General features: G+C 42.3%; 2 protein-coding genes and 2 long non-coding RNA genes across 6 annotated transcripts in view; 2 read left to right on the plus strand and 2 right to left on the minus strand.

Moving 5' to 3' along the window:
* Positions 1-2,150: 2,150 nt before the first annotated feature.
* Positions 2,151-7,563, minus strand: MTERF2 (mitochondrial transcription termination factor 2). Its single transcript, XM_039485789.1, has 2 exons — positions 7,504-7,563; positions 2,151-3,525 (listed from the first exon to the last, which is right to left on the minus strand). Exon 2 carries the CDS (start codon positions 3,509-3,511, stop codon positions 2,327-2,329), a length of 1,185 nt encoding a protein of 394 aa, XP_039341723.1. The 5' UTR covers positions 3,512-3,525; positions 7,504-7,563; the 3' UTR covers positions 2,151-2,326.
* Positions 7,564-11,532: 3,969 nt separating this feature from the next.
* On the minus strand, positions 11,533-16,914 carry LOC120370708. Of its 2 annotated transcripts, none has more exons than XR_005583897.1 (3): positions 16,780-16,914; positions 13,812-14,014; positions 11,533-13,059 (listed from the first exon to the last, which is right to left on the minus strand). It is a non-coding gene; the product is annotated as an uncharacterized LOC120370708 (long non-coding RNA). The 2 variants fall into 2 exon arrangements; XR_005583898.1 differs by having other exon boundaries at positions 13,432-14,014.
* Positions 16,915-17,003: 89 nt separating this feature from the next.
* The window catches only part of CRY1 (cryptochrome circadian regulator 1), a 68,187-nt gene continuing 58,096 nt past the window's right edge, over positions 17,004-27,094 (plus strand). The window contains exon 1 of one of the 2 annotated variants that reach the window (XM_039485775.1): positions 17,004-17,542. In XM_039485775.1, the coding sequence (XP_039341709.1) occupies positions 17,385-17,542 (158 nt within the window). In that variant the 5' untranslated portion in view covers positions 17,004-17,384. The remainder of the gene's footprint in view (positions 17,543-27,094) is intronic. The other variant, XM_039485771.1, reaches the window with a different exon arrangement.
* On the plus strand, positions 22,893-25,123 carry LOC120370716. Its single transcript, XR_005583900.1, has 3 exons — positions 22,893-23,595; positions 24,185-24,264; positions 25,037-25,123. It is a non-coding gene; the product is annotated as an uncharacterized LOC120370716 (long non-coding RNA).

Here is a 27,094-nt window from a genome sequence, read left to right on the forward strand (position 1 = left end):
AAGTATTTATCTTGGTATTGGATTATTTACTACGTTTCTTCAGCAGTTGTAAATCTCTAAGAAAATAAGAGGAAATGAAGAAAAAACAGATTTATTGCCAACATGTCCTTAATTATACAGCGAATGTAGCAAGTGTTACAGTCAATTGTACTTTATGTATGTGAAATGTATACTCATGACAAGCAAAATAACAGTTCAAGTATACAGCAGGGTTACTTCAAAGAGAACAGACCTGATCTTATATTTCATGCATAACAAAAATTCCCATTGTAGTCAACAGTTTTGGTTCATCGTTGAGCCCCAAGAATTTAGTAGGTTTTTCTTATGAAAAACTGATACAAAAATCAATTTACAGTTTGATATTTTTGATCACACTTGTTTGAATTTCCAGACATTTTAAATATGGAACATGTCCCTTAGCAGTTGCTCACCTCACCACTCTTTCATGCATTTTTATCTCCTGCCTGCCAAGGGGGAATATATACAGAGGACTTGCTCATGAAAGCTTATGCAGAAAGCCCCGACAATTTTAATTTCAGTCAGATGACATCTAATGATTGTTTTTGTCATGTATCACTTCTTTCACACCCACAAAGACTAATGACTACCTACAGTAACGGCTATTAAAAGGTCAGCATTTCTCAGCAGTTACCACATCATGGTATTTAAGATATCTATTTTTCCATATGCTTAAGAAATAACTGCAGTGGCTGTTTGCATATCTTGTCCACTTTTAATATTCACCAGTTTAAAAGCAAAGACTTGTGCCTGAGCCATAGCTACTTTAAAAGGCACAAGACCACACTCTTCCCCTCAGACCTCTTTGCCTCCTTCCTTCTGGAAGCAGTCTTTACCTCAGCTAATTCCCTTTCTGATCCTGTTCTCCTTCTAGCCCCAGGAAGAGGAGGAGGAATAACAGACAGAAGCCAAGGCCAAAAAAAAAAAGAGATAGAGAGTTCCTGAAAGAGGAGCCAGCTTGAGGTTTCATACCCTTGAAAGAGACCCTCTAAAACCATTTTGTTATTTATTCACTTTATATTAGTCCCCAACCAAATCAGGACCTGTAATGGGGTCTACAAACCCCAGACTGGGCATAGACAGAGGAGGGCGAAGAGTCTTTCCTGTTTATAAGCAAGCAGCTTGATCACAACCCCAGGCAGCTGCCAGAACTGCCAAACATGGAAGCAGGCATCCACAGCTGCCACCAACAGAGAAAACAAGAAAAAAACGGAGAGTACAGAGAAGGAACAAGAGGCAGAAAGGTGTGGAATAGTACCAGGCTGTCTCCACAAAACCAGCCGAGAGACTGCAAACCCAAAATGTGAAGAGCTGATGGACTTAATTGGAGGCGAAGGTCTAGCAACTGACTGAGAGAAAACAAGGAAGGTCAGTCAGGAGAAGATGAGACCCCATGAGAGACCACACTAAGACAGTCACAAGGCCCTCTTATAGTAATGATTGTACATAAATATGGTAAATAGTCTTTGCACATCCTCTCAGTGGAGACTCTAGCTATGTAATCTCCTTCCATCCCATCAGACTGCCAGCTTCAATTTAGGCTCAACCTCCAGTGGCCTCTTTGCTGCAGTAGCTATTACCTAAAGGACTTTTTGAAAGTCTTTTACTTACCTGCTGCCTGAGGAACAGTTTTGAAAATTCATGCTGCTAACTTTTCTTGTTGGTTAGTATAATCGTTCTCAGTATTATCATAGACTGGCCAGTACAACACCAATTGCTAAAGACCTAGGTAAGTTGGTGGCCAGTTTGATGGGGAAATTTCTTTAAAAATTGTGTGCTTGGGATACAATCTAAAAACCTAGTCCTTATGTAAATGATAGCAATGATATTGCTAACCTTTTATTATGGTCACTTTTTGTAATACAACTTTTAAAAGTACCAGTGAGCTATGAATTAAAGCCAGCTACTGCACAACTTCATGCAACAGAATACAATTTGACTAAGGCCTGGTCTACACTGGGGGCGGGGGGGTCAATCTAAGGTACGCAACTTCAGCTACGTGAATAGCGTAGCTGAAGTCGAAGTACCTTAGCTCGAATTACTTACCCGTCCTCACGGCGCGGGATCGACGTCCGCGGCTCCCCCGTTGACTCCGCTACCGCCACTCGCTCCGGTGGAGTTCCGGAGTCGACGGGCGCGCGTTCGGGGTTCAATATATCGCGTCTAGATGAGATGCGATATATCGAACTCCGAGAAATCGATTGCTACCCGCCGATCCGGCGGGTAGTGAAGACGTACCCTAAGGATATTTTTATTTCCATCCTTAAAGGATAAAGTTCCCTTTTTGAATAAATTAAAGGTATTCAAATTAATCTAAAGGAGCAACAGGATTAAACATTGGTCTCTCTCTCTTTGCTTGTATCCTACAATAAGTGGCTTCAAAATCTCTCTTTGTTCCATTCAAATTTTCTAGATTTCCATTTTTTATATTGTATCCTAAAGCAGCTAACTTTTTAATTCTGTACTGCACAATTTGGGTTGTCAGCTCCAGCACCATTGGTGTCTCTTTAATCTGATCTACAGAAATTCCTTCCTTCAACAGTCCCTTGAGTCTTTCTTCCAGAACTGGAACAGAATTGTAGAGGAGAGCAGGGCATTTCAACACTAGCTCTTTTAATTCTTGATCACTGCACTTAAAAACATCTTTGGAAAAAAACATGCTCCTCTGCATAGTGTTAGGGCTAAGATTAAAAATAAAACCTTTAAGCCTAGATAGAAGCTGCAGAACTTCAGAATCAGTGAAATCTTTCTTCTGGAGAAACTCCAAGTTCTCTTGAATTGCTGTGGAGCTATTTAACAAAATAAATGGGTTTTGACTCAATAATTTCAGAAGCCAGATCTTCATATTGGCATTAGAACCACCTAAATTTAGATATATTCTCTGTAATGTCTCTACTATATGTTTGTTTTTCTCAACAGGCTTGTAAAAAATATCGGGTGCACTTGTGAAGAACCTGCTGATTATATTATTCTTCAGTCCCAACTCTTGAAAGAATTGAACATTAGATTTCCGGTTCTCATGATGTTCAACAGTAAAAAAAGACTCTGGAAATTGTTCTATTAATTTGACCAGTTGTTTTTCATTTTGGCATACTGATTGCCACAGATCTCTTTGAGAGTTTATCTCTGCTGGGGTACGGAGGATTGCCTCTGGGCAACGTTCCAAAATATTTGCTATGGCAGTCTTATCAGCTCCCATTTCACGTAAAGCGTTAGCAGTTTCTTTAACATAGGCTGCATCCTGAAAGAGGACCCACTCCTTTAGTCTCCGAATTTTTTTAATATCAACGGCTAATCTGTAGAGATTCTCCACAGTTCTTTTGTTCTCCACTTTCGATTTTATATCAGTTGTATAACTGGAATGCTGTAAAAAGCTTGCATCCTTTATGTTCTTCCACAGAGATGAGAGAGTCAACAATGGTTTGCAGTGCTGAGATCTAGCCAACGAAAATGTAAATACATGTGTTGCACTATTAGCAATTCCTCTCAACATTCTGGAGTGCTGCACTATATACAAAATGAATGTAAAAACAAAAATTAGAAAACATTAATTTCTGTCTTGTATGGTATTTTCAAAAGACATTCATGCTCAAACCTGAGCTGCTATAGGAGACAATTACTTCTAAAAGGAACATTTTCACATACCTAGCTTTCATTCCACTTCAGAATGAACATGGAATTTTCTGCTAACATCTCAAAGGATGCTTCATTAGAACAATAATGCCATATATGGAACATGGGGCAGAATGTGAGTGTTCTGCCCCAAATACCACACAAGTTTAACTGTCCCCACATGGTTATTATTTCAATAGTCCCCAAAAGGGTGTTCATTAATAGGCTACTGGTGGATGCCTCTGATGTACTGCAAGATACAATGCATGGTTGGAGGAATCTGGCCAAAAATGCATCGTTAGCCAACTCATGGGCACTCAGAAGTGTCTTATTGCTATTACAGTGTAGCTCTCCAGTTGCACATTTAAAGTATGGGATTCTATGCAATTTTTAGCTTTTTTTTTTTTTTTAAACAAAAGTTCCAATTAAAAGGATCAATGAGAGGGAAAAGCTAAATGCCTTTCTCAAATACTTTGAATATATTCAATTTTTTCCAGACATCCTCTTTCTTTCAATGGCAGTATATAGTCTAAAAGCCACTGAATTGACTTTTTATAATAAATGATAATTTGGACTATTGGACAGCTTTCTTCTGACTAGTCAGGTAGGTTAAAAGTGGCTGAACTAGCAGCTTGGCATTTTGGGGAGGGAGTTATTGTTATCGCTTTCTCCTTTCGGCCTTCAAACAACTACTTTTCTTCATCTTCCATCCCCACAGATGCCTTATCTTTTTCTGTACTTAACTTCCACTGTCACCTGTTGAACAAAATGAGCAAACGGATTTATGTGTAAATGAGCTCCCATCTGTGCATCCCCTTTAGATTTGGTGCACAGATGTGACAGACCCAACCGGTTAATCAGAATGTGATTTTGGATAATTAGTGTTCCCACCCACACTCTAACTGAATTTAGGTTATCATTAATGCAGCTGCACATATTCTGAAATGACAGGAAGAACAACAGTGTTTAAATACAAAAGGACACTATCAGGTATGTTTTTAAACTTTTTAGAAGCTAAAGGGGAGAGTAAAAACTTGAAAAATATTTGTTTGAAAATTTTGTACCAATTATTGCTATAAGTAACACACCACTGATTACTATAATTGAAAGTCAGCAAAAAAAAATTGAATTCAGTTTGTGCATTTGACAACTTTGTGTACCGTCAGTTTTACTGTATAGCAGTTTCTCCTCAGCTAAAAATATCCTTTATAAAGATCAAAAAGAGAGCAGGACAAATGTCACTTTTTCATAGACTTTAAGTGGTCCCCAAACTGTGGGGCATGCCCCCATTGGGGGGCACACAGGAATGTTTTTGAGTGGGGTGCAGCAGGGCCTGGGACAGCTCCCTTGGGGGTGGGGAAGAAGCACAGACCAGCCCTGCTCCGCCCCCAGCTGTGGCTCCTGACCATGGCTCCCAGACCCAGCCTTGGTGCCACTCCTGTCCCCAGCTCCGCCCCCCCACTACTTCTGTCCATGCCCCACCCCCACCCCTGAGCTGCGGCCTCACTCCCAGCCCCAGCTGCCGGGGGGGCACGTAACTGTGAAAATTTTGGGGACCACTGCTTTAAGGACAGAAGGGACCATTATGATAGTCGAGTAGACTAATTTCCCACATACCCCAGGACAAAGAACCCTCTCCAGTAATTTCTGCATCCAACTTTTGTTTGATACCTTTTTAGAAAGATATCCAGTATTTCTTTAAAGCCCACAAATGATGGAGAATCCATCAAGTCCTAGGTAAGTTATTCCAATGGTTAGTTATTCTCACTTAAAAATCTGCCCCTTAGTTCTTGTCTGAATTTCTCTATCTTAAACGTCTAACCATTAGCTTGTTATACCTTTTTTTCTGCTAGATTAAAAAGCCTTTAATACTTTAGAAATTTAGTTCTAATTCTTAAATAATTGTAGGCATATTTATCTTACATACAAGAGGACACTGATGTAAAACATTTTACTAGTATTTTTCTTTGAGAATTAACATTTTTGAAGCTGAATAAGATTTCTGCCCATAATCCAGCTACTAAACATACTAAACATAGTATGTGAACATACTAAAGTCACAATCTAAGGTTTCTGATGTGATCTCAAGAGTTTCATAATTTAAGGAAGTTTTGTCTAGCAAGCTGAATCGCAGAACTGTGACTCAGGCAATCTTGGTCTGTTTCTTGGTCTGTCAAAGTCTTGCTGTGTAACTGTTGGCAAGTCACACAACTTTCTGTGCTTTAGTTTCCCAATCTTGAAAAACTGGAATAATATTTCATGGGATTTAAGGCCTAAGGCCTTGATCTTGCAAAGTCTTATGCAAGTGCTTTACTTTTCATACTGTGAGTAGTCCTACTGAATTCATTGGAGCTACTCGGTGGGTAAACTTAAGCATGTATGTAAGTATTTGCAGGACTAGGACCTTAGTTAAACTGTGTGTGGCACTTTAGCACCTTCAATCCACGGTTCTCATGGAAATGAAGTATTATTAAAAGTGGTTGGAGACTTTGGTAATGGGATTCATAGAAGTACTTACTAGTAAAATAGCCAAGCCCAACTTTTATTTTCAATTTACAAATTGTCAAATAAAGGACTTAAAAGACTAGAATAGACTTCCGTACCATATTCACTTATAAATACACTACTCATGAACACTTTTTTTCCAATAATATCTAATAATTTTCTTAAGCAAATTTTTAAAGAATGAAATTTGGCCTAGTAAATGCTATCCATGCTTATCGGAGGTCAGGCATAAGTCACAGCACAGGTTCTGTCAAAGGGACCCAGCCAACTTAAAATTTGCACTTCTGTTTCAATGTTTTTACCTATAAAAAAAATGCCCCAGATTACTAAAGTGAAACAAACTAGATGGGGAAAAATCTTTTTGTTTTATACTGTAGACACTACTTTGCATGTAGTCAGTTTCTCTGTTGTTTAGTGAGGGTCACAGAGAAACAGGAACGACATAAAAACATTTTTAAAAAGTAGAAAAATGTGATTTGTTAACATCCAATACTTGGTATGAGTACGCAGGGCATTTGTAATACATGAAATTAATTTGAACTTTAAAAAAAATGAATAGATTTTTAAATTGATAGTGTCCTGCTAAAAGTGTCTAAAAGCTATGATTTGATATTGAAATAATATTATAAAGTCTGTAGATGAGAATATCATTATTTACAAGAAGCTTTGTAGGAAAACATTGTCTTCAAAATAACCACGTTCTGGAATAATATTATGGAATAGTCTCTGTTCACCGTAGTCCACAAAATCTCTGGAGATTTTTCTAACAGATGCTAGACTGTTCATACTATCCTTAAAATTTATAGTTCCAAGATATGTAGCTACTAATATGTATAGCTCCATTAAGACTTTTAGATATTTCATATGCTGTGGTGGCAGTAGTGCAGTTTTGGGGGATGTTAAGAAAAAGACCAGACTAGATGAGGCCTTTGTTCCCATGGTCAACAAGGGTTCCCATTACATCCAGATGGGGTAGTAATATTGGTGAAGTATACAGCTGTCCACTACAAACTTGTCCAGGATTAAACTCATTTCACCTGCACCAATGACTATTTGCTAACTTTCAAGCAGTATACCAAGGTGTGATACTCTTGATATTTTTTAAGTTTGAAATTCCAGTAGTGAAATATAATATACAATAGTGCAGCAGTTTACAATGCTGTATTGTAAAATAGAATAAAAAAGTTCTGAGCCGAGGGTGTAGATTCCTCCATAAGCATTACGTCAATGGTATTTCTGTAATATTACATACATCAAAGTCCTCTTACATTTTTAAATGTGGTGGTAACACCATGGGTCTATGAAAATGCAACAACTATAAGGCTAAACTGCTGAAAGATTATAAATTAACTCCTTTAAGACACAGACCTCCTGCATCAGCCTGGAGAAGACATCTCTCCTCTTTACACTTCCACGATGTAAAGAATAAAACCAAGATTATAGAAAACCTACAGTCTGAGAAGGGAGGATTTCACACCTGTCAGGATTTATACAGTCTGAGCAACTGTAACCAGCTAACGCTCAGCTCAGACACCTGCACTTTTGCTTTTTTAAATGTCCCCTTCAATATGCTCAAATGTCTTCACCTAATTAGGAAAACAAACGCCACTTACAGCCCCCTACCCCCCAGCACTGTGTACAGGAAACGGGGGGGGGGGCTCTCTCTAGCCTCAATTCTCAGGGGCAGCTCGAGAGAGGGATTGATTCAGCGATGGGCGACCCCGAAGAGCTGAGGATGTGCTAATAACTGGACACCCCCCACCACCACCACACACTGGCGCGGATACAGGCGTGAGGAAGAGGCTGTGGCGCCGCCCCAACACAGCGCCGTGCGGGTGGGGGCGCGCAGGCCGCAGCTCCGCGTTGGCGAGGGGGGCTGAGGGGCTTGCGGACCCCCCCGGGAACCCGAGTCTGGAGGGGAGGGCGGCAGGGCCCCGCTGTGCTGCCAGCCATGGGGGGAGGGACCCGGCCCTGCCAGAGCCCCCAGTGGCCGGGTTGCCTCAGGCCGCCCTGGCGCCGGCGCTGCTGCGGGAGCGGTCGCCGGTGCTCAGCCCCTCGGCACCGCTGTCCCCTTCGGCCGCGACGGCCCCAACCCCGGGCTCCTGACCTGGGCTCCGGCGCCGGTGCCGCCCGTGGGAAAAGGGAACAGAGCGACCCCCACTGCCTTTGTACCGGGTGGGGACGGCGCTGGCTGAGCTGAGCTCCGGTGGGAAGAGCAAGGAGGCTGCGGGCCCTGGGCCCAGCGGGAGCAGCGCAGCGTCCCCTGCTGGGAACTCCCCTGCCCTGCTGAGTTGCAAAGGTGGGGCCTTTCCCAGGGGCCCCCAGGGTCTGGCCCTTTAAAAATTTAGAGTTAAACTTGTAAATCGCCAATGGGATGTTTGCATGAAATGAATGCAACGAACCCAGGCCCCAGCACGGTGGCCTGCGAGTGGGTAATTTAAGGATAACTGGGGGACGGAGACTAGGGTGTGTCTGAGTGAGGAGGGCAATCGGGAGGGCCCTTTAGACTCCACAGATCAAGGTAAAATAGCCGATGTTTTACTATGGGCTGTCCTAGGAGCAGTTGGTGGCTAAGGGCCAAATTCAAGGGAATAGCTATCTACTTCTGTAGGATAAACCAGAGCTGAATCTGCCCTTATGATTTCAGCTTTGCTGGTTATCCCCATATAATATCCTGGCAACAGCTGCACCAGAGTGTTGACCAAGACTGTGGGACACTCAAAAAGGTTATCCCCTGAGAATCCATCTTAGGTTTGACTGGGCCTTGTGCATGCTGGGATGGGTTGGGGGAATTTAGGCAGTAGTATGTGAATACCCTGGCAGTGCAGGGATGGGTCTGATTTCTCTCACCACTTCTATGTTGATGTAAATCCAGTACTTTTGATGTTTTCAATCAGTGCAAGGAGGAAGAGAATACTCCAAGCTCGCAGTTGGTAGTGAAGTACAGTTGTTAATAAATTCTCAGTGCTTTCATTTCATTGTGGTAATTTACCAAGCTTTTGGTATGCTATAACTCATGCTACTGTATCTTCCTTAATTAGAGTGAGGATAAGCAGACTACAGCATCTTTCTAACTGAGAATCACTTATGTTCATATTTCTTCCATTTGATACAACTGTTTTTGTTGCAGTTTTAAATAGAAATGTTCCAGTTTAGGACACTGAAGCATGTCTGGATTTAATACAATTCCCAGACATGAAAATGGAATTAAGGTTTTAAATAAAGCAATAGCCTTTATTTCAAAATATTAGAATGTGGTTATTAAAAAAACAAACATTTGAAATTTAGGCTATTTCAAAGTAAAGCTCTATAAAATAAAAACCTCTACATGCATATCTCCAACCAGCACAGCCCTAAATATAGCTTACAGTTCATACTCCATTTCACCTACTATAATAGCTTATTAAGGCCAATATCTCTCTCATAGTCTCCCAAAGAGAACAGAGACTCACATCCCAGTTTCCCTCTATGGTCAAAAGATCCCAATATATCACATTTTATGTCGGAATGTAGGCCCAGATTAGATGTGGGTGGACTCTAGTTTTAAACTGAGTTGGAATATTTGCATAGGTCCTAAGCATGTGACCAAAAAGAATGAGATCATGAGAAAAAGTTGTTTTGTTAAACTTCTTGTTACCCTTTGAAATACCAGTGTTATCTTATTTAAGGTTTGGACTCCTTACCCTGTCCTTCAGGCATTGTGGATGTTATGGATAGAGAGAAAGGAAGAAGAGAGGTGATTTGGGGCCTCTGTTCCTCATTTTTATCTTTTTCCTCTTCTTTGAGGACCTGAAGTTAAGCCTATAAGGAAACAGTATTTGAAAGCCTTAAAGTCATTCATGCGCCTATTGAAGTCAATGGCAAAACTTCCATAGATTTCAATGGGAGCTAAACTGGCCCCACAAAGTCTATTTAAGCTGTGTGGATCAGTGGTAGCTTGTCTAGCAACAAACACCGTAGGGCTCTCTAATCATGACGGGGGCCTCTGGCTGCTGCTGTACCTTAAATATTAATAATATTTCATAAAGTTCAGGAGTTGGACAGGGACAATCAGGGCCATCCTTAGGATTTATGGGGCCCTATGCAGTATTATTAAACTGGTGCCCCTATGCCCGATAGCAGCCCGTGCTCACTGCCCGGGGTGCGGGTGCGGGACAAGGCAGCAAAGGATAGCTAGATGCCTGGCCCGCCTCACTGTGGCGGAGAATCACAGTTCCCTGAAGAGACCCCTGTACCCTCTCTCTCATGCAGAATGGACATGCAGAAGGTACCTAATTAAAAGCACTAAACTTGGGAATAAAAAATGTCAGTCACAGGTTTTTTGATATGCCCTGAAGTTTGTCAGACATTTATTTGCAAAGACTTTGTAGTAAGGGCGAGTCAGCTGTCTTACTGAATGCAACATTAAATATTATGGAATACATGATGCAGCTCTTCTGTTTTACGTTTTCTTAATCAGTATTTTAAAGCTGATTTTATATTTTAAATGTACTCTTGAGCTTTTATAAAGTAATCATTCCAGATTACTACATATTTAACTCACTGAAACAAAGACATTCTTTTAAATTAATCTGTCTCAGGCATTTAGTGTGTTCATAACAATGTTCATTGCTTTTAGAAAAAGGGAACACTTAATTTACTTTGTGTGATCGCCTTAACAATAGACATGTTTATGAAATTTCACCAACTTTAAAAAATATGTTTCCAAAGATTTTAGGCATAACAAAGGATTTTATATCTTTGAGATACTGATTTTGCTGGAGGGTTCTTTTAAAACTAGTTCATCAGATAGTCAGAAGTAAAGAAAGGGAAACTTTGTCCAGCTATGAGGAAGGAAAGGGGTGTTGTCCCTTTAAGGGCTTTCTTCAAGGGGTGGGGGGAGGTAAGGCAGAAAGGGATGGACAGAAAGGACAGGAAGACTGGAAGCAAGTTTTTTTTACTATAGTAATTTAAATTAAAATGTATATTTTAGATAAGGATGGTCTTTTGAAGGATTTATTTTAAAAACTATATGTCTGAAGATCCAAGCATTTAAGGCTAAAGATGATTGTGCATCTAAAAATCTATGCAAGGATTTTTTAGAGATGTGATTTTATAATCTTCACCAACTCACTAGTAAAATATTTTTAAAGCAAATTTTAAACTAAGGTCCTGTAGACTAATATGTTCTGAGTAAAAATTTTATTAAGATGTTAAAAAAAAAGTGAACGGTACAGAGTTTAGGCATAGAAGTTTCTGGTTATCAGGGAATAACATACAGATTATTGAGGGTGCAAAGTTTGGTTTAAAATCAGGTGGCATAAGGAATACATAATCTGTAATAGTAATGCACAACTGTTTTTGTCAGTAAATTCAGAAACTGACAGTATATACCTGGGATTTGGCAGATGCCTTCATTACCACTTGAATGGCTCTTTAACAGTTTCAATGTTGTGCTAATAGATCTGGCTGGCTGGAAGGCTTTTTCACTTTAAGTTACTAGATCCCCTGCGGAGTAAGAGTCACCAGCTGCAGCAGTCAGCTGTGGGAGCCTGCAGGCAGGGTCAGAACAGGGATAGGAAGATGGAAGGGTGGACACTAAGACCCAGTAGTGCCCCAAATTTTCAGGTGCCCTAAGCAGCCTCCTATTTTGCTTTTGCCTGAGGACGGACAGCATGGAAAAATGTAAGGTGTCTGTATCTCCAAACAGGCAATGAAACGGTTAATAGGAGCCCATACCTCCCAACATTTCAAGTGGGTAAAGTTGGACACAGCTCCCTTTAGATTTGGCCTCTCCACCCCTCCATAGATGGGCCAAATCTGAGTGGTGCTATGACTGTGGTTCCAATGCCAGTTGGTTTTCATAGAGGAAAGAGCACAGGCTAATGGAGAGAAGCCCAAGGAAGAAAGCTAGGAGAAAGGTAGTTTCCTCTTTTGGGTTAAAGGCTGTGAGATGCTTGTTCTAGAATCAGAAGGTCTTCAGCCAGAGGTAGGGAAGTCTAGGGCCAGAGGCAAGACCTCCTGAGCTAAAAGTAAACTTGAGTCAGTAAATCCCAAGAGGCTGTGATGGCAAATCTTAAAATATGTTTGGGTCTGAAGTTTGAAGGGATGCATGGGGAGAGAGGAAAATGGTCTTCTGGGGAGTAGGGAAGTAGAGAGTGGAAAGACCTGTGGGGAACAGGAAGGTCTGGAGAGTGAGGAGGAAGTCCAGAGAGGGATGATAGCTGGTATCCACAGAACTGGAGTAAACTCCTGTGGCTGACCCTGACATAAGGGTAAAAAATGGACCTTTGGGGATAAGCTCTGGGAGATGTTGCTTGTTACAAAGGCCCCAGGAAGGGGCTGGGGAAAATGCCTGAAGAAAGGCTAATGATAGGAAAGAGTCCAGGGAGGCAATGATGAAGTGTCTGACAGCAGACATAGGGTATCTGGATTGGAACACAATGTAGATGGTGGGCATGGGTTCCCCACTAGGAAGGAGAGAAGAGTGTGATGACCAGTGGGCCCCAAGTTAGAGGGCTGGAGAGATAAGGTCTTGAGATTATGTGTTTCAACTTCTGTTGGACTTTCTGTTACTCCAGAAGGGATGGACTTAAATGTGATGTGACCTGACTGGAGGGCTATGTCATGAGAAGAGACCACTGAAGTGATTGTAGACAGAGGCTGCTAGAAAGGATAGCTGCTATGCCACACACAGCTGCAAAGGTGGTGAGTCCACCTTTCTACAGTACACTATTACTCTATTTACAAAAAATCTACTTCAGTAGAGAACGAATAATTAGTTTTTTTTTAAAATAGTGTTTTGCTTCTAAGTAGGGATTTCTGGTCTGGGTTCATTCCTTATTGGGAGAGAAACAGGTAAATGGAGGCAGGATACTCTTGCGTAATTATTTTTATTTGTAATCAGCACACACTTCCTGTTGCTGTCCATCCTTTAAGGCAAAACTGCAAAAGCAACATAAAAGTTAAAATTACCCTGTGAAACTGTTTTCAGTACTCCACCAACAGCAGCAGTGTGAGGAACACATGAATTGCTATACTGAATCAGACCAGTGGTGCAGCTAATCCAATAGTTTGTTACGGACAATGGCCAACACCAGATGCTTCAGAGGAAGGTGCTAAAAGACCTGTAAGAGTCAGGGTAAGTTTCCTCTTAGGCAACCTATAATTATTGGTTGCCTTTAGTCCTGAAGCATGAGGGTTTATCTCTCTTCCAAAATTCATGGCTTTTTATTTGGTACTTACTGCTGTATATTATGTTTGTGTAAATATCTAATTGCTGTTTTAAGTCTGCTAAACTTTTGGGCTCAATTGTACCATTTAGCTTTCAGTTCCCATCTGGAATCAGGGTATGCAGCAGAGTCAGTCACTGGGCAACCTAAAGAGTGCCACTGGCCCGTAGCAGATTGCTTGATTGGCTACTCCACCTGATAAGTAGGAAGAGTCAGCAGAATAGCTCTCTAGCCCAGCACCATCAGTTTGGTGCCTGCTCAAAGCATTTGCCCACAGCTGTAATAGTGCTTACTTGTACCCAGCCTTTCCCTTGCTTCTCTTCAGGTAACCCAGCTCTGAGCCTTGGTTCCAATTTCTCATTTTTTGGCTCTGACCTGAGTTTCTGTTCCTGGCTGCCTGACTCCCCTTCCAACCACTAGGCGTGAATGCCTATATCCTGGTCTCTGACTGTTCCACAGACTAACCTGCATTGTATGAAGATACTTCCTTTTTATCAGTTTTCAATTTGCCATCTTCTAGTTTCTGGGATGCATTAACAGGAGTATCATATGAAAGACATGGGAGCTAACTGTTCAGTTCTACTCCTCACTGATGAGGCCTCAGCTGGAGTACTGTGTCCAGTTTTGGTGAGACACTTCAAGAAAGATGTGGACAAAATGTATGGAATCTAGAGGAGAACAATAAAAATGGTAAGATTATAAAACCTGAGCTAGGAGGAAAAGTTTTTTGTTTTTTTTTTAAAGTCATGATTAGTCATGAGGAAAAGATTGAGGAGAGGGCCTGGTAAGTCTTCAAATATGGTAAGGGTTGTTACAGGAAAGACCGTGAGCAATGTTCTCCATGTCCACTGAAGACAGGACAAGAAATGATCTGCTTAATATGCAGAAAGGGAGATTTAGGTTAATAGTAAGAAAACTCTAAGGGTAAGTAAGCCCTAGAATAGGTTACGGGAGACTGTGGAATCCCCATCCTTGGAGATTTTTAAGAACAGGGTAGACAAACACAGCCGGGGATGGTCTAGATATACTTGGTCCTGCCCCAGTGTGGATAGCTGGACTGAATGACCTCTCAAGGTCCCTTTCAGCCCTACATTTTTATGATTCACTGAATGTCCCCTTGTTCTTATAATGAGCCATGGTGAACAAAAAATTCCCGATATACCTTTCTCTACCATTATTTTGTATATTATCATGTCCCTTCTTAGTTGTGTTGGAAATCTGCACATTACAGATGCTTTAGCAGAAGTTGGCAGAATGTGAATACTTCTTCTTCTGCTTCTTCTCAAGAAGTGGGCATTCACCCCCTAAGCTCATGCTGCAAAACGTCTGTTAGTCTATAAGGTGCCACAGGACTCTTTGCTGCTTCTACAGAACCAGACTAACACAGCTACCCCTCTGATACTTGAGCTACATTGTATCCCATGCACAGTTCTCAACAGCTGCGCAAAGTCTGCATATCTTAACTGCATCTTTAAAAAAATATTAATCATTCTTTTCAAAAACATACTTAGCTGTCACTCAGATTACCTTGGGATTATACTAGTTATGCCTGTATCTCTAGTTTAAACAAAAGAGAATCATTGTTACCTGTTCCATAAAAAAGGAATTCCTTTTGTGAGACAAGTGGGTCAATACAGTGACACTGCATTCAACTGCCTTAAATGGTAACTTACAAAGCTCTGCTTGTAGAGGATACTTTTTTTAAAAAATGACCTATTTCAATTCATGAATTATCATCATCTTTGGTTAGAATATTATTCTGCTTAAGGTCTCCTTTATGTGTTCCTACTCTCTCTTCGTAACAATAATGGCTGAGGTTTGACAGGAAAATGTACTGTCTGGGCTTATGCTGCTCTTAAACATGAAAGCTCTTTTGAGCAAGAAACAGCTAAAGTATGGAAAGTAAATACAAAAGTACAAATAAAAAAATATATAAAGGCAAATCTGACAAGTGTCTCAGATGGAGTAGGGTAAATCTCTTTCCTTGGTAATGAAAGGTGTATTTAAAGGAACACAAGTTTTTTATTAAAGTTCATTATAAAAATGTACTTCTTGGTATCTTTACTGTTTTTTGTGGTTTTCTTTCTTTTTCTTTCAGCGGATGATTCACCAGGAGCCACCTTGAGTTAGGTCTAGTCTATGCCTGTAATTGACATAGCTATGTTACTCAGCGGTATGAACTATTCACACTGAGTGCTGTAGTAAAGCTGACCTAGATCTGGCTAGGTTGAAGGAAGTTAGTCAGCTGTAGCGTAGCTATGCCTATAGTTTTGCCTTCATTTCTAATCCTTTCACTTCCTGGGTTATGTGCTAGCCGACCCAGTGTAGCAGTAGGTGGATTACAAACTGTGCAAAGGAAAGATGGTGTTTTATAGGGTGATCACATGTTCTGTTTTGGCTGTGACAGTCCCTTTATTAAGCCCAGTCCCAGCCATCTTAACTTCTTTGGCAAAAGTGGGCATTTATCCCCTTTGTTCTTGCCAATTTTTTTAAAAAAGTGGGGTGTGGGTGTGGTGCAGAGAAACAGGCAGGGGAAAAGTGGAGATGCCAGCCTGGGCTGGAGGGTGGTGGGGGAGGAAGGGTTCTACTGGGGGGGGGGGGGGCAGACAGGATTCCAGTGACAATTTCAAGTGGGGGGCCAGCAGGATTTGAGTGACCTGTTACAATTGGGGAAGGGGGGGGAAATGCGCCTTAGGCAAGCAGTTGGGGCTAGCTTCATGTGGTGTCCCATTTTTCATTTGGGAAATAGGTGCCCTAGGGATGGGGGAGTCTTTGGGATTAAAGAAAAATGAAATCCTTTTAAATATTATCATACAAAATAGTACTTAGTATAAGTCACACACTCCGGCCCCAAGAAAGTGCAGGGGGGGGGCTGGAACAATGTGTATAGGGGGATGGCTGAGAGCCGGTAAGGGGGCTAGGAGCGGTCGGGATGACGCAGGGGTAGGCGCTTGGAACAGCGGGCCGGACGCGACCCCTATAACTGCACCTCGGGCAGCTCAGTTATGTAAGCGCCAGCCCGTGCCCCTGCGGGCCGCGCCTGCTGCTGCTGCGGCGGCGGCAGCGACTCAGGCCGGGCTCCCCCCGTTCTCTGCGCAGCGACGTGCGCACCAGGGAGCAGCGCGGTGGGAGCCGGGCCCAGGCGCGCTCGTGACCGCCCCTGCCGAGCGTCCCTCTGACGTACACAGGAGTCTTGTATAACAGACTATTTACCGCCCACGCGCCCTTCCGCCCCTCACTGGAATGCGCCCCCCCCCATCTCCCGCAGGGGAGCATGCGCACAAACAGACGTTTCTGCTGCCAAGCGCAGGCACGCGCGCCAGGAGCAGCCTCGCAGCCCCGTGCTCATCCGGGCTTCTCCGCCCTCGAGACGGAGAGGGTGGGACTTGCAGTCCCGAAGGTGCCGCCCCTTCGCCCCCCTCACGTCGGTTACCGAGCCGGCAGGCGGGCGGATTTGTTCACGGGAACAGGATCGGTTGTTTGCCTTTAGCTCGACAGCTCCTGTCGGTTCCCTCATCCAGCCCCTCGGCCCGCGCACCCCCTGTCCCAGCCTCTCAGGGCAGTAAACACACTTTAGGAACGTGAGGGCGGCTAGACAGGTGGGGCGGTGGCAGCCAATAGGAAGGCGGGGCGGGGCTTAACGATCCCGTCAGCTCCGGGGTCCGGCGCAGTCACAGGGCGAGCAGCGAGGAAGCCACCGCCGCTTGGAGCGAGACACCCCGCGCGCCGCTAACCGTCACCTGTGGCTGCGCGCGGCCTCTCGGCCGCTGGCGCGAAGGGTTAGGGGTGATGTGCCCCCCTCAGACGGCCGGCGCCGCTGCCGCCTCCGCGGGGTCCTAGCGCCAACGGACCATCGCCAAGTAGCGGGGGCGACCCGGCAGCCGCTTCGCCTCTCCGTGTCACGCTCCCTGCTCCGGCGCGGCGGGGCCGGGCTTCGCACCGCGTTAGGGCCGCACGGGAGAGACGAAGCCGAGTCCGGCATGAGCCGCGGCGGCTCTTCCTGAACCCGGCGCTCCGCGAGGGATCGCGCCCCCGGCCATGGGGGTGAACGCCGTGCACTGGTTCCGCAAGGGGCTGCGGCTCCACGACAACCCGGCGCTGCGGGAGTGTATCCAGGGCGCCGACAGCGTCCGCTGCGTCTACATCCTCGACCCCTGGTTCGCGGGCTCCTCCAACGTGGGCATCAACAGGTGGCGGTGAGTGAGCGGGCCCGGCCGGGTTACATATGCGGTCACGCTGCCCTCCCCCCCCCCCCCGCTCTAATTGGCCCTGCTGCAGCCTCAGCGCCGCGGCCCCTGCCTGCCTGCCCGCGGCCCGGGCAGCGGTGATCCATCCCCAGCCTGGGCTGCGGGCCTGCTCTGCCAGCCACAGCAACACCGCCCCCCGCCTCCTGAGTGCTCCCAGCTGGGCTGGCACCGGGCTGCTGGGTGGCCCGCGGCCAAGGCACCGGGCTGAATGGCCCGGAGCGGAACCGTCAGCGCCCAGAGTGCCAGGAGCTTCCCCCCTTCAAAAGAAAATCTGCCCCAGCGCCAAATAAGGGAGTCCCCGCCTCCCTGGCAGCGCTCCTGCTAGGCCCTGGCTTTTAACCCACTGCGTTGTGTAATCATGATTCAAGGAGATCTAGATGATTTAGGTTAAATACTAGTGATTTCAGCCGCTGGGACTTCCAGTAGAGGGGTATTGCTGGTAGCAGTGGCTGGAAACTGTAGGGAAAGAAACTAGTGTATGCAAGTCCAAAGAGCTTACCTTCTAAATCATAGAAATGCAGGGCTGGAAGGGACCTCAAGAGGTCATCTAATCCAGCCCCCTGTGCTGTGGCAGGACCAAGAAAACCTAGACCATCCCTGGCAGCAGGTGTTTGTCCAACCTGTTCTTAAAAACCTCCAATAAGGGGGATTCCACAACCTCCCTTGAAACCTATTCCAGATCATAACTATCCTTACAGTTACAAAGTTTTTCTTAATATGTAATCTAAATCTCCCTTGCTGAAGATAAAGCTGATTATTGCTTGTCCTACCTTCAGTGGACATATAAAAAGGATGGTGATCAACTGATCTCTAACAGCTCTTAACCTATTTGAGGACTGTCAGGTCCCCATCACTTTTTTTTTCTCAAGACTAAACATGAACAGTTTTTTATAGCTATGAGAAAAGAAAAGTTTAGAAAAAAGAACATCACTTTTGTTCTGGACTTTTTCCAATTTGTTCATAAATTTGACTCCCAGACCCGGATGCAGTGCTTCAGCTAAGGCCTCACTGGTGCTGAGTAGAGTGGGTCAGTTATTTCCTGTAAATACCTGAGCTGAGATTATTTTGAGACAAAAAATGCACTGACACCAGGTATTGAATTCACGAAAGGACTTTTTAATATTTGACACATTGCTTAAACAGATTTATATGTAAATTCTCAGAAAATCCATTCAACCCTGAAAAGTGATGTCATTTTCAGGAAGATGCAAGTGTAACGAACATTCATACCAAACAGTGGCTACATCTTCACACTTGTGGAAGCTCTCATCTGAGCTAGCATGCTAAAAAGAGTAGTGTAGCACATTCAGATGCAAGTTAGTGTGAATATGGGTATTTGAGCTGGGAATCACACCTAACTTGTAGCCAGAGGTTGAATCCTGCTTTGAGTTTTGCACTTATCTGTCATAGCTCCGTAGTTAAAGTTACCTGTATAATAAAGAGATGACATCGAAAGAAAAGAAGAAATAAGGGAGAGGGTAGTGGGGCTAGGTTATACATACAAAATGATGAGCTTACTTGAAACTTCAGTATTTGTCTGAAAGGTTTTTCTTTTCTAATAAACTGATACTATCTTGGAATTCATGTAGAATCAGCAAAGAGCCTGTAGTCCTTGGATGGATGAATGCTAATTTAGCCTCCACAGAACTGTAGCGCTGAGAAGTGTTAACTTCATTTTACAAATGATGAAACTGAGGTACAGAAAGATGAAGTTACTTACCCAAAGTTATACAAGGAATGTATGGCAGAGTTAAGAGGAGAACTTTAACTTACTAGGCTACCAGTTTAGAGCCTTCTCTACAAGAACTTCCTTTTAGTTTATATAATTTTCTCTATCCAAGGACATCAGAGTACTTCATGGACAAGCTAACTTCTTTAAATGTTTGGAAGTTGCCAACTTCTGCTCATGGTAGTCCTATTTATAGTCTTGAGAAGGTAGAAGTACTAGAGTACCCTTCCTATGATATTTCATTTTTGTTGACAAACATGCATTAACTATCAACTTAGAATTATGCGGTATAATACAGTTGTTGCTGGACACTCGTTCCAAATGGGATGATCAACAATTGTCTTTACAAGTTGTTTTCAGCAGATACTTTCTACTGAAAAACATATTTTCTTTATAAACAATTCAGAGATTTCTGCTTTTATGGTAGAATTACGTACATGCCATTACAAGCTGTGAAATTATATTTCCTAATCATTCTATCTGCTGGAGCCAGCCTAAAGGAATAAGGCAAGTCTCATGTTTTTAAAATAGTTTGCAGGTTCCTAAATTTGTTTGTTAGTGGAGTAGGAATTAAGAATGTTAAGTATCCTGAAATATGTAATATTATGGAGAAACAAATCAAGATATGCTTCTACTCCTGTAGTCTCTAGTCTGTAAAAGGTCAGCATGCAGCATGGAAGCTTATGATCTGTGAGCAGGTGTGAACTTCATGGGACCTACTAAAGAAGAAGAGCCTCATTAATATTAATACTAACATCCTCTGGGTTTCTGGCAACCATTCAATATACAATTATATGTGTATAATATATATTACTCATATTTAGCACATGTGTTAGCTTGCTTAGACTAAAAATATTCTTAGTGCTGTACAGAAGACAAAGTCAATCCCTGCTCTGAAGAACTTATAGTCTAAAAGAAAAACACAGGACTTCGGAGACTTTTTTTTTTTTTTTAAAGGAAGAATGCCTGCTCTGTACTAATCCTTCACCTCTCCAACAAGATCAGAGATCTCCCAGAACTAGTTTCAGATACTGCAGCACCCTCTCCCAAGAGACCATTTGAATTGCTTCAGATTTCAGTGCCTATATGGCTCTTGCTATAAACACAGTTTATGTCCAGAGACTCAGCCTTCTGCTTCATAGTTCTTTATTATGTGTTTTATTAAAGCTTTTTCAAGTAAAATTTACAGCCACCATTAAGATACCAACAAAACTAGTCTCAAAAACTATTTACCAAAATGATTTCAATAAGTTTATAAACAAACAAATAAGTTTGTTTTGAACTAAATGGAAACAATTTACATTTTTTTCATAATTTTGTTTTCATTTTTTTAACAGCTGTAGTGTGTGCACAAGACCTGTAAAATGGCCCTTTCAGTTTGGAGCTATCATTCAGCAGCTGAAATTGACAGTCAAGCGCTTATCTTCTCAGATATTGGTTATTTGCTCATGTATTTTTACAGAACAGGGCATTGCACTGGCAAAACAATAACACAACAACTCTGTGTGAGTAGGAACAGATGGTCACTCAGCAACTGAAAATCTTAAATTTTCTTGTCAGTTTCCTTTTTCTGCTGCTAATTTACAGTGCCATTTTTTCATCAACATGAGTTTAGCATTGGGTTGAGGGAGGGCTTTAAACTGAGGAAATTTTATGTAGACAAAAATATTTGTCTTGCAAAGGGCTGGACCAGTGACCCAGATTCTCTTCCAGACCCTGTCACCTTTTGTTCAAAATCAGTGCATTCGGAGTGACTACCATTGTCAGGTTTTCATCTATCTTTGAAGTTAAAGCATGGTTAACAGAATGGGCATAGAAAAAGATGCTATAATAAAACTAGAAAAGAAATGAGAGGAGACTAAGTTTTGTTTCTTCTTAGAAATAACATTACATTGTGATAGCTGTCTTTACATCAGTCATGATTCCTCCATTCATGTTGTAAGTTGTGCAAAATAAAGAGACATTTGCAGTATTTCTGGTTTTTAGGGTTTTTTAACCTGGCAAATTGAGAGCATACTTCAATATATTGATGTTGTATGGGAAATTCTCCTCTTAACCATGCAGGTAACTCTTGTGTGAATTAGTATTTTTGTATAGTTGTCATATTGAGCAAGTATAATTACTAACCAGTGACATGGCCTTACTGACCTCTTTTTCTCTTGGCTTCTTTCCTATGCCCTCTAAAACTTAATACCATGCTTTTGATTATTATTCTGCCTCTCAAGTTGTTGAATTGGCACCTAAGTATATCTCCCTGTTGATCATTCCAGAGGTACTGGTTCTAGATAACAAATTTTTCATTTCCATTCTCAAATGTAGGATTCTGTCCTAACAGAAGATTGATTAAATTAATGTAAAAAGTGATAGGACATGGGGCAGGAAGATGCAAAATGGAAGTTTTGTCCTTAACTCCTTGATATCAGAGTTATGTCTCTCATTTCTGACATTGACATATACCAGGGGTGGCCAAACTTATTGACCATCCAAGCTGCATATGACAGTCTTCACAAGTTTGAGAGCTGGGGCACAGCTGCCAGGACTCTGGGCATCAGTCCTGCTCCTGCTGAAGACCCAAGCCCCGGTACGTGCGCCACATGGGGCTGAAGCCCTGAGACCCCCTTCCCCGCTGGGCAGAAGCCCCTACCCTACCATACTGCCGCAAGGCAGAGATCCCAATCTCTCTTTCCGCCCCCCCCCTACCCTCCCCCCCAGTCTGGTAGGTGGAGAATGGGGAGGTGTGGGGGCTCTGCAAGCTGCACATTAACTGTAAAAGAGCTCATGAGCCACTGTTTGGCCACCCCTGACATATATTAAGAAATCTAACTGGCTGTTTAGTTACTCTTACTTTACTTTACATGGTTTAAATTCTGCCCTCAAAAAAATGATGTAGCTCTCATTTCACAGTGGAACCATAGTTTTTAAGAAGAAACTGAATGACTTGTGAACTTTTCTCCTCAAAATACAAAAGTTAAAGGTATAACTTTTTTTTCAGGATAGGTTATAAAGGGTTTGAGCATGACTTTGTCTCAGATTGACTGTTTTTGAATATGTTTGCCTGTTACGAGCAAAGAGTACAAATCACTCTGATCACGTTTGGCTTCAGGATGAAAGAAAATGCTTTTACTCTTGTTTTGGCATTTGATTAATAGAGATATTTCCAAGTATTTTTTTTTTCTTTCCTTCATTGTCTTGCCGTGTAAGGATTCAGTTTGGCTGATCATTTACATTTCTTTTGTTTTCCTTGATTCCTGTTGGTTGGGAAGGATGCTGGTATGAAGGAGTAGTTTTAGAAAACCTTAGGCATCCTGTTAATTTCGCGTGGTAGAATTTTTTTGGTTTCTTCTTTCTGTTTTCTTTAAAATACTTATTTTCTCGTTTCAAAAAACCAAACATTATTAACTCTGCATACAGTTAATGTATTTTTATTTTGAACTGAATTGTTCTTTTGCTGTGGGAATATTTTGGCGTGTTCAGTAGCTTATAATGTTAGGTGCTGGTTTTTTTGTGTTTTTTTTTTAATGGCAGAAGGTTTCATTTGGGAGAGGGAGGCAGGCGTTATGTGGAGTTTCTCCATAACCTATGCTTCATAACTTCCTGGCTTGAGGCACTGCCAGTCTTATTAATATAGTCTGTTGCTCTACCCAATCAGAGAAGTAGAGGTACAAGCATTTATTTCTCTTTTCCAGGGTCACTGGAACAATTTGTATAGTGGAGATGCTAAGAGCCATTCAACCAAACTGTAAACCCTGTATATGATGGAACCATCTTAAGCCAGGTGGTGCTGCAGCACCCCCAGTTCCAGCACCTATGTTCCTTCATGCTCTCAACTTTTCGAATCTAATTCCTCTGTAATTTTTTAAACAAACTCACCTTCATGGTTTGTAAGAATTATTAAGTGTGAAATATTCATACGTCTGGTGCTTGAATTTCCATCTTAGGTGTCTCTTAGGTTACCTCAGCAATTCTGAAAGTCTCTCACTGTGAAGGCACATAATAACTTCAGTGCATTTTATTTGGTAAGGACTTCGCTGTGCTGGGACCTGCTTGTTGAATTTGTGTTTGCAGATGAGATTACCCAGAGATAAAAGGAGAAGAGATAGGGACCAATGGCAGAGCGCTGTGGAACTCCTGCAGAAAGCTGGGGAGGGATCCTCCAAAGGACAAGCTGACAGAGTGATTAGAAAAGTAGGAAGAGAGCTAGGATAGGATAGTCATGAAAGCCGAGGGAGGACAAGAGTTTCAAGAAGAGGAGCCATGGTCAGCTGTGTCACAGGTAACCGGTAGGTTAAGGAAAATGATGGTTCTGAGATTTGATTAAGATGTCATGAGAGATGGTGAGAGTGATTTCAGTTGCGGTAAAGGCAGAAGCTGGATGGTAGGGGGTCTAGGATGGAGTTGGAGGAGAGGAACTCCAGACAGCAATTGTAAACAGCACAGTGTCCTTAGATATGAAGGGAAAAGGGAGAAGATTGGAGAGGCAAGTAAATAGAAAGAGAGAGCTCTCTCTCAGGATGTGAGAAATTAACACTCTTTTTAAAAAAAAGAACTAAAACGCAGCAGCTGTCCTGGGTTCAGTTTTTACTTTGAGAAGTGTTGTTCTTCTGATCTAGGCATCTAACAGCCTGTTCCCTACTCTGCTCCTGCTCTTCTGGGTGACCATCGGCAAGTCATGTCATTTTTCTGTGTCTATTTCCCCAGTTGTAAAATGGGGATAATGATACTTGCTTTTTAAAGCACTGTGAGATCTGTGGATGAAAATAATGTACTTCTGTTAAAAGCACAATATGAGAGTTGTCATTTATTTTTATGCTACATTTTAATAATAGTATGATCTTTTTTTATTCATTATACAACATAAATAGATACTCCTGAAATTAGGCTTGGTTTGAAATGCAGATCCCTGTATCCACATTCATCATCATCCAAACACCTTTTGAAGGAGGTACGTTAAGGAAATTCTCAGAAAAGCAATTGAGTAATTGATTTTCATAAGTTTCAGTTATTATAGGAAAGAGAAATAATTCTAGTTCGGGTTTACATTGTTTAGAGACCAATCCCGTGGGTAATGGATAAACTGCCTTTTCATTCCTCAGATTAAGATGGTCTGTGGTTTTAGGGGAGAGCTCATCAGTGATTTCAAGATCTCTTCTTCATTTTATACCCTTCAACTCTAACAGAGGAATATCCAGCATTTCATGAGTGAAAAGTTGACTGTGGACCTCTGACTGGACTAAGTATCAGAGGAGAAATGAGTTCTGAAAGGAATTATTAATGGTTATGCCATAGAATTATATGCATTTGAGCTCTTCTCTCTTCCCGTATTCCCCACCAAGAATCTGACATAACTTCCTTCTCTTGCCCAGTATTTATTTTAATTAAATAATGGCAGTCTGACTTACTCTGTTCTTGATGTCTGTGTTGGTGCCAAGAAAATGGAAGACTCTCTTTCCAAGATGAAAAATCAAAAACTGAATGGAATGGTCAAATCAAGACTTTTGGGAAATAACGCCCAAGAAATCCCAGCTGGGGACTTGTTATTACTCAGTGGACATGAAGGCAGCTTCCTTCATGCAATCCAGATATATAAAATGTTTTCCTTTAGTCAAGTACACCGTTTATATGTGACATTATCAGTGAATCTTTGTTTTTTAACCAATTCTCCACATACAGTTGATTTACTGATTGCTGTCTTCTCTTTCCTTTCATGTAATAAGGAATATGGACAGTCAGGTCATGGAAGTATCTTAATTCTGTGAAGTGACCAGTGACTCTTGAAGAATAGTACCATATGGATATTACAGGAAAAACAGTTTTTATCATCAGGTTAAACAAAATTTCCTGACTCAAGACATTTTCTTCATTGGAGAGAAGAGAAAAATCTTCAAATTAAGGAAACTGATTTTTTTGCTTAGTTATTCCTTCAAATTTTCTGGCAAATCGCCAGTTACTTGCCCAAGCAAGGATATTGTGTGTGTAAAAAAAAAAAAAAAAAAAAAAAAAAAAAGGGGGGGGGTAATTAAAAAAAAATTCCCTGAATTTTGCTATCTCCCTATCAGTATGCTATATCTTCCCTCAAACCCCAAAAGTTTTAAGATGGGTCTCTTGAAATGCAGGTCTTGCTTGCTTTTTCTGGACATGATGTTCTTCAGCTGAGTAGAGTTTTCCCGGTTTCTTTGACCAAAATTTTCCTTTCCAATAAAGCAGTTGGCTACCACTGTCCAGCTCAGAGGTATTTATATTTCTGCAGTGCTGCATGTATGTAGGAATTTGTTGGAATGAAAATTGTAGTGGGGTTAGTGTAGATATCTCTTTTCCCCCTCCCCCCCGCTTTCTGTAATTCTTTTTGTATTGGGGACAGGCAAGAGGTTGGCGTGTCTTTGGCAAATCCTATGGGCCCACTTGTAAATCATCTTCGGGAGGCTGATCATAGACTCTGGAAGAAGAAATCTTCAGGATGACTTAGAACAACGCTTCCTCAGCTCTCGTCCCCTAACACTCCTACTCGCGCTACATTGATGACATCTTCATCATCTGGACCCATGAAAAAGAAGCCCTTGGGGAATTCCATCATGATTTCAACAATGCCACCCCACCATCAACCTCAGCCTGGACCAGTCCACACAAGAGATCCACTTCCTGGACACTACAGTACTAATAAATGATGGCCACATAAACACCACTCTTTACTAAACCTCCTGACCGCTATACTTACCTACATGCCTCCAGCTTTCATCCAAACCACACCACTTGATCCACTGTTTACAGCCAATCTCTATGATACAGTCGCATTTGCTCCAACCCCTCAGACAGAGACAAACACCTACAAGATCTCTATCAATGGTTCTTACAACTACAATACCCACCTGATGAAGTGAAGAAACAGATTGACAGAAGTCACCTACTACAAGACAGGCCCAACAAAGAAAGTAACAGAACGCCACTAGCCATCACCTTCAGCCCCCAACTAAAACCTCTCCAGAGTATCATCAAGGATCTACAACCTATCCTGAAGGACGATCCATCACTCTCTCAGATCTTGGGAGACAGGCCAGTCCTTGCTTACAGACAACCCCCCAGCCTGAAGCAAATACTCCCTAGCAACCACGTACCACACAACAAAAACACTAACCCAGGAACTTATGCTTGCAACAAAGCCCGTCGCCAACTCTGCCCAAATATCTATTCAGGGGATACCATCATAGGACCTAATCACATCAGCCACGCCATCAGGGGCTCATTCACCTGTACATCTACCAGTGTGATATATGCCATCATGTGCCAGCAATGCCCCTGTGCCATGTACATTGGCCAAATCAGACAGTCTCTACGTAAAAGAATAAATGGACACAAATCAGAGGTCAAGAATTATAACATTCAAAAACCAGTTGGGGAACACTTCAACCTCCCTCGCCACTCAATTTCAGATCTAAAAGTCGGAATATTACAAGAACAAAATCTTCAAAAACAGACTCCAACGAGAGACTGCTGAATTGGAATTAATTTGCAAATTGGACACCATCAAACTAGGCTTGAATAAAGACTGGGAGTGGATGAGCCATTACACAAAGTAAAACTATTTCCCCGCGCTTATTCCTCCTCCCTCCCTCCCCCCCAGTTCCTTACATCTCCTTGTCAATTGCTGGAAATGGGCCATTTTCATTACCACTACAAACAGTTCTTTTTCTCTCCTGCTGATAATAGCTCACCTTAACTGATCACTCTCCTTATAGTGTGTATGGTAACACCCATTGTTTCGTGTGTGTGTGTGTGTG

The sequence above is a fragment of the Mauremys reevesii genome, linkage group 1 (genome assembly GCF_016161935.1).
Source record: "Mauremys reevesii isolate NIE-2019 linkage group 1, ASM1616193v1, whole genome shotgun sequence".
Taxonomy (NCBI): Eukaryota; Metazoa; Chordata; order Testudines; family Geoemydidae; genus Mauremys; species Mauremys reevesii.

Excerpts from the sequence above, each read along its gene's own strand:
- MTERF2 (XM_039485789.1), bottom strand. The coding sequence starts at position 3,511 with ATGTTGAGAGGAATTGCTAATAGTGCAACACATGTATTTACATTTTCG.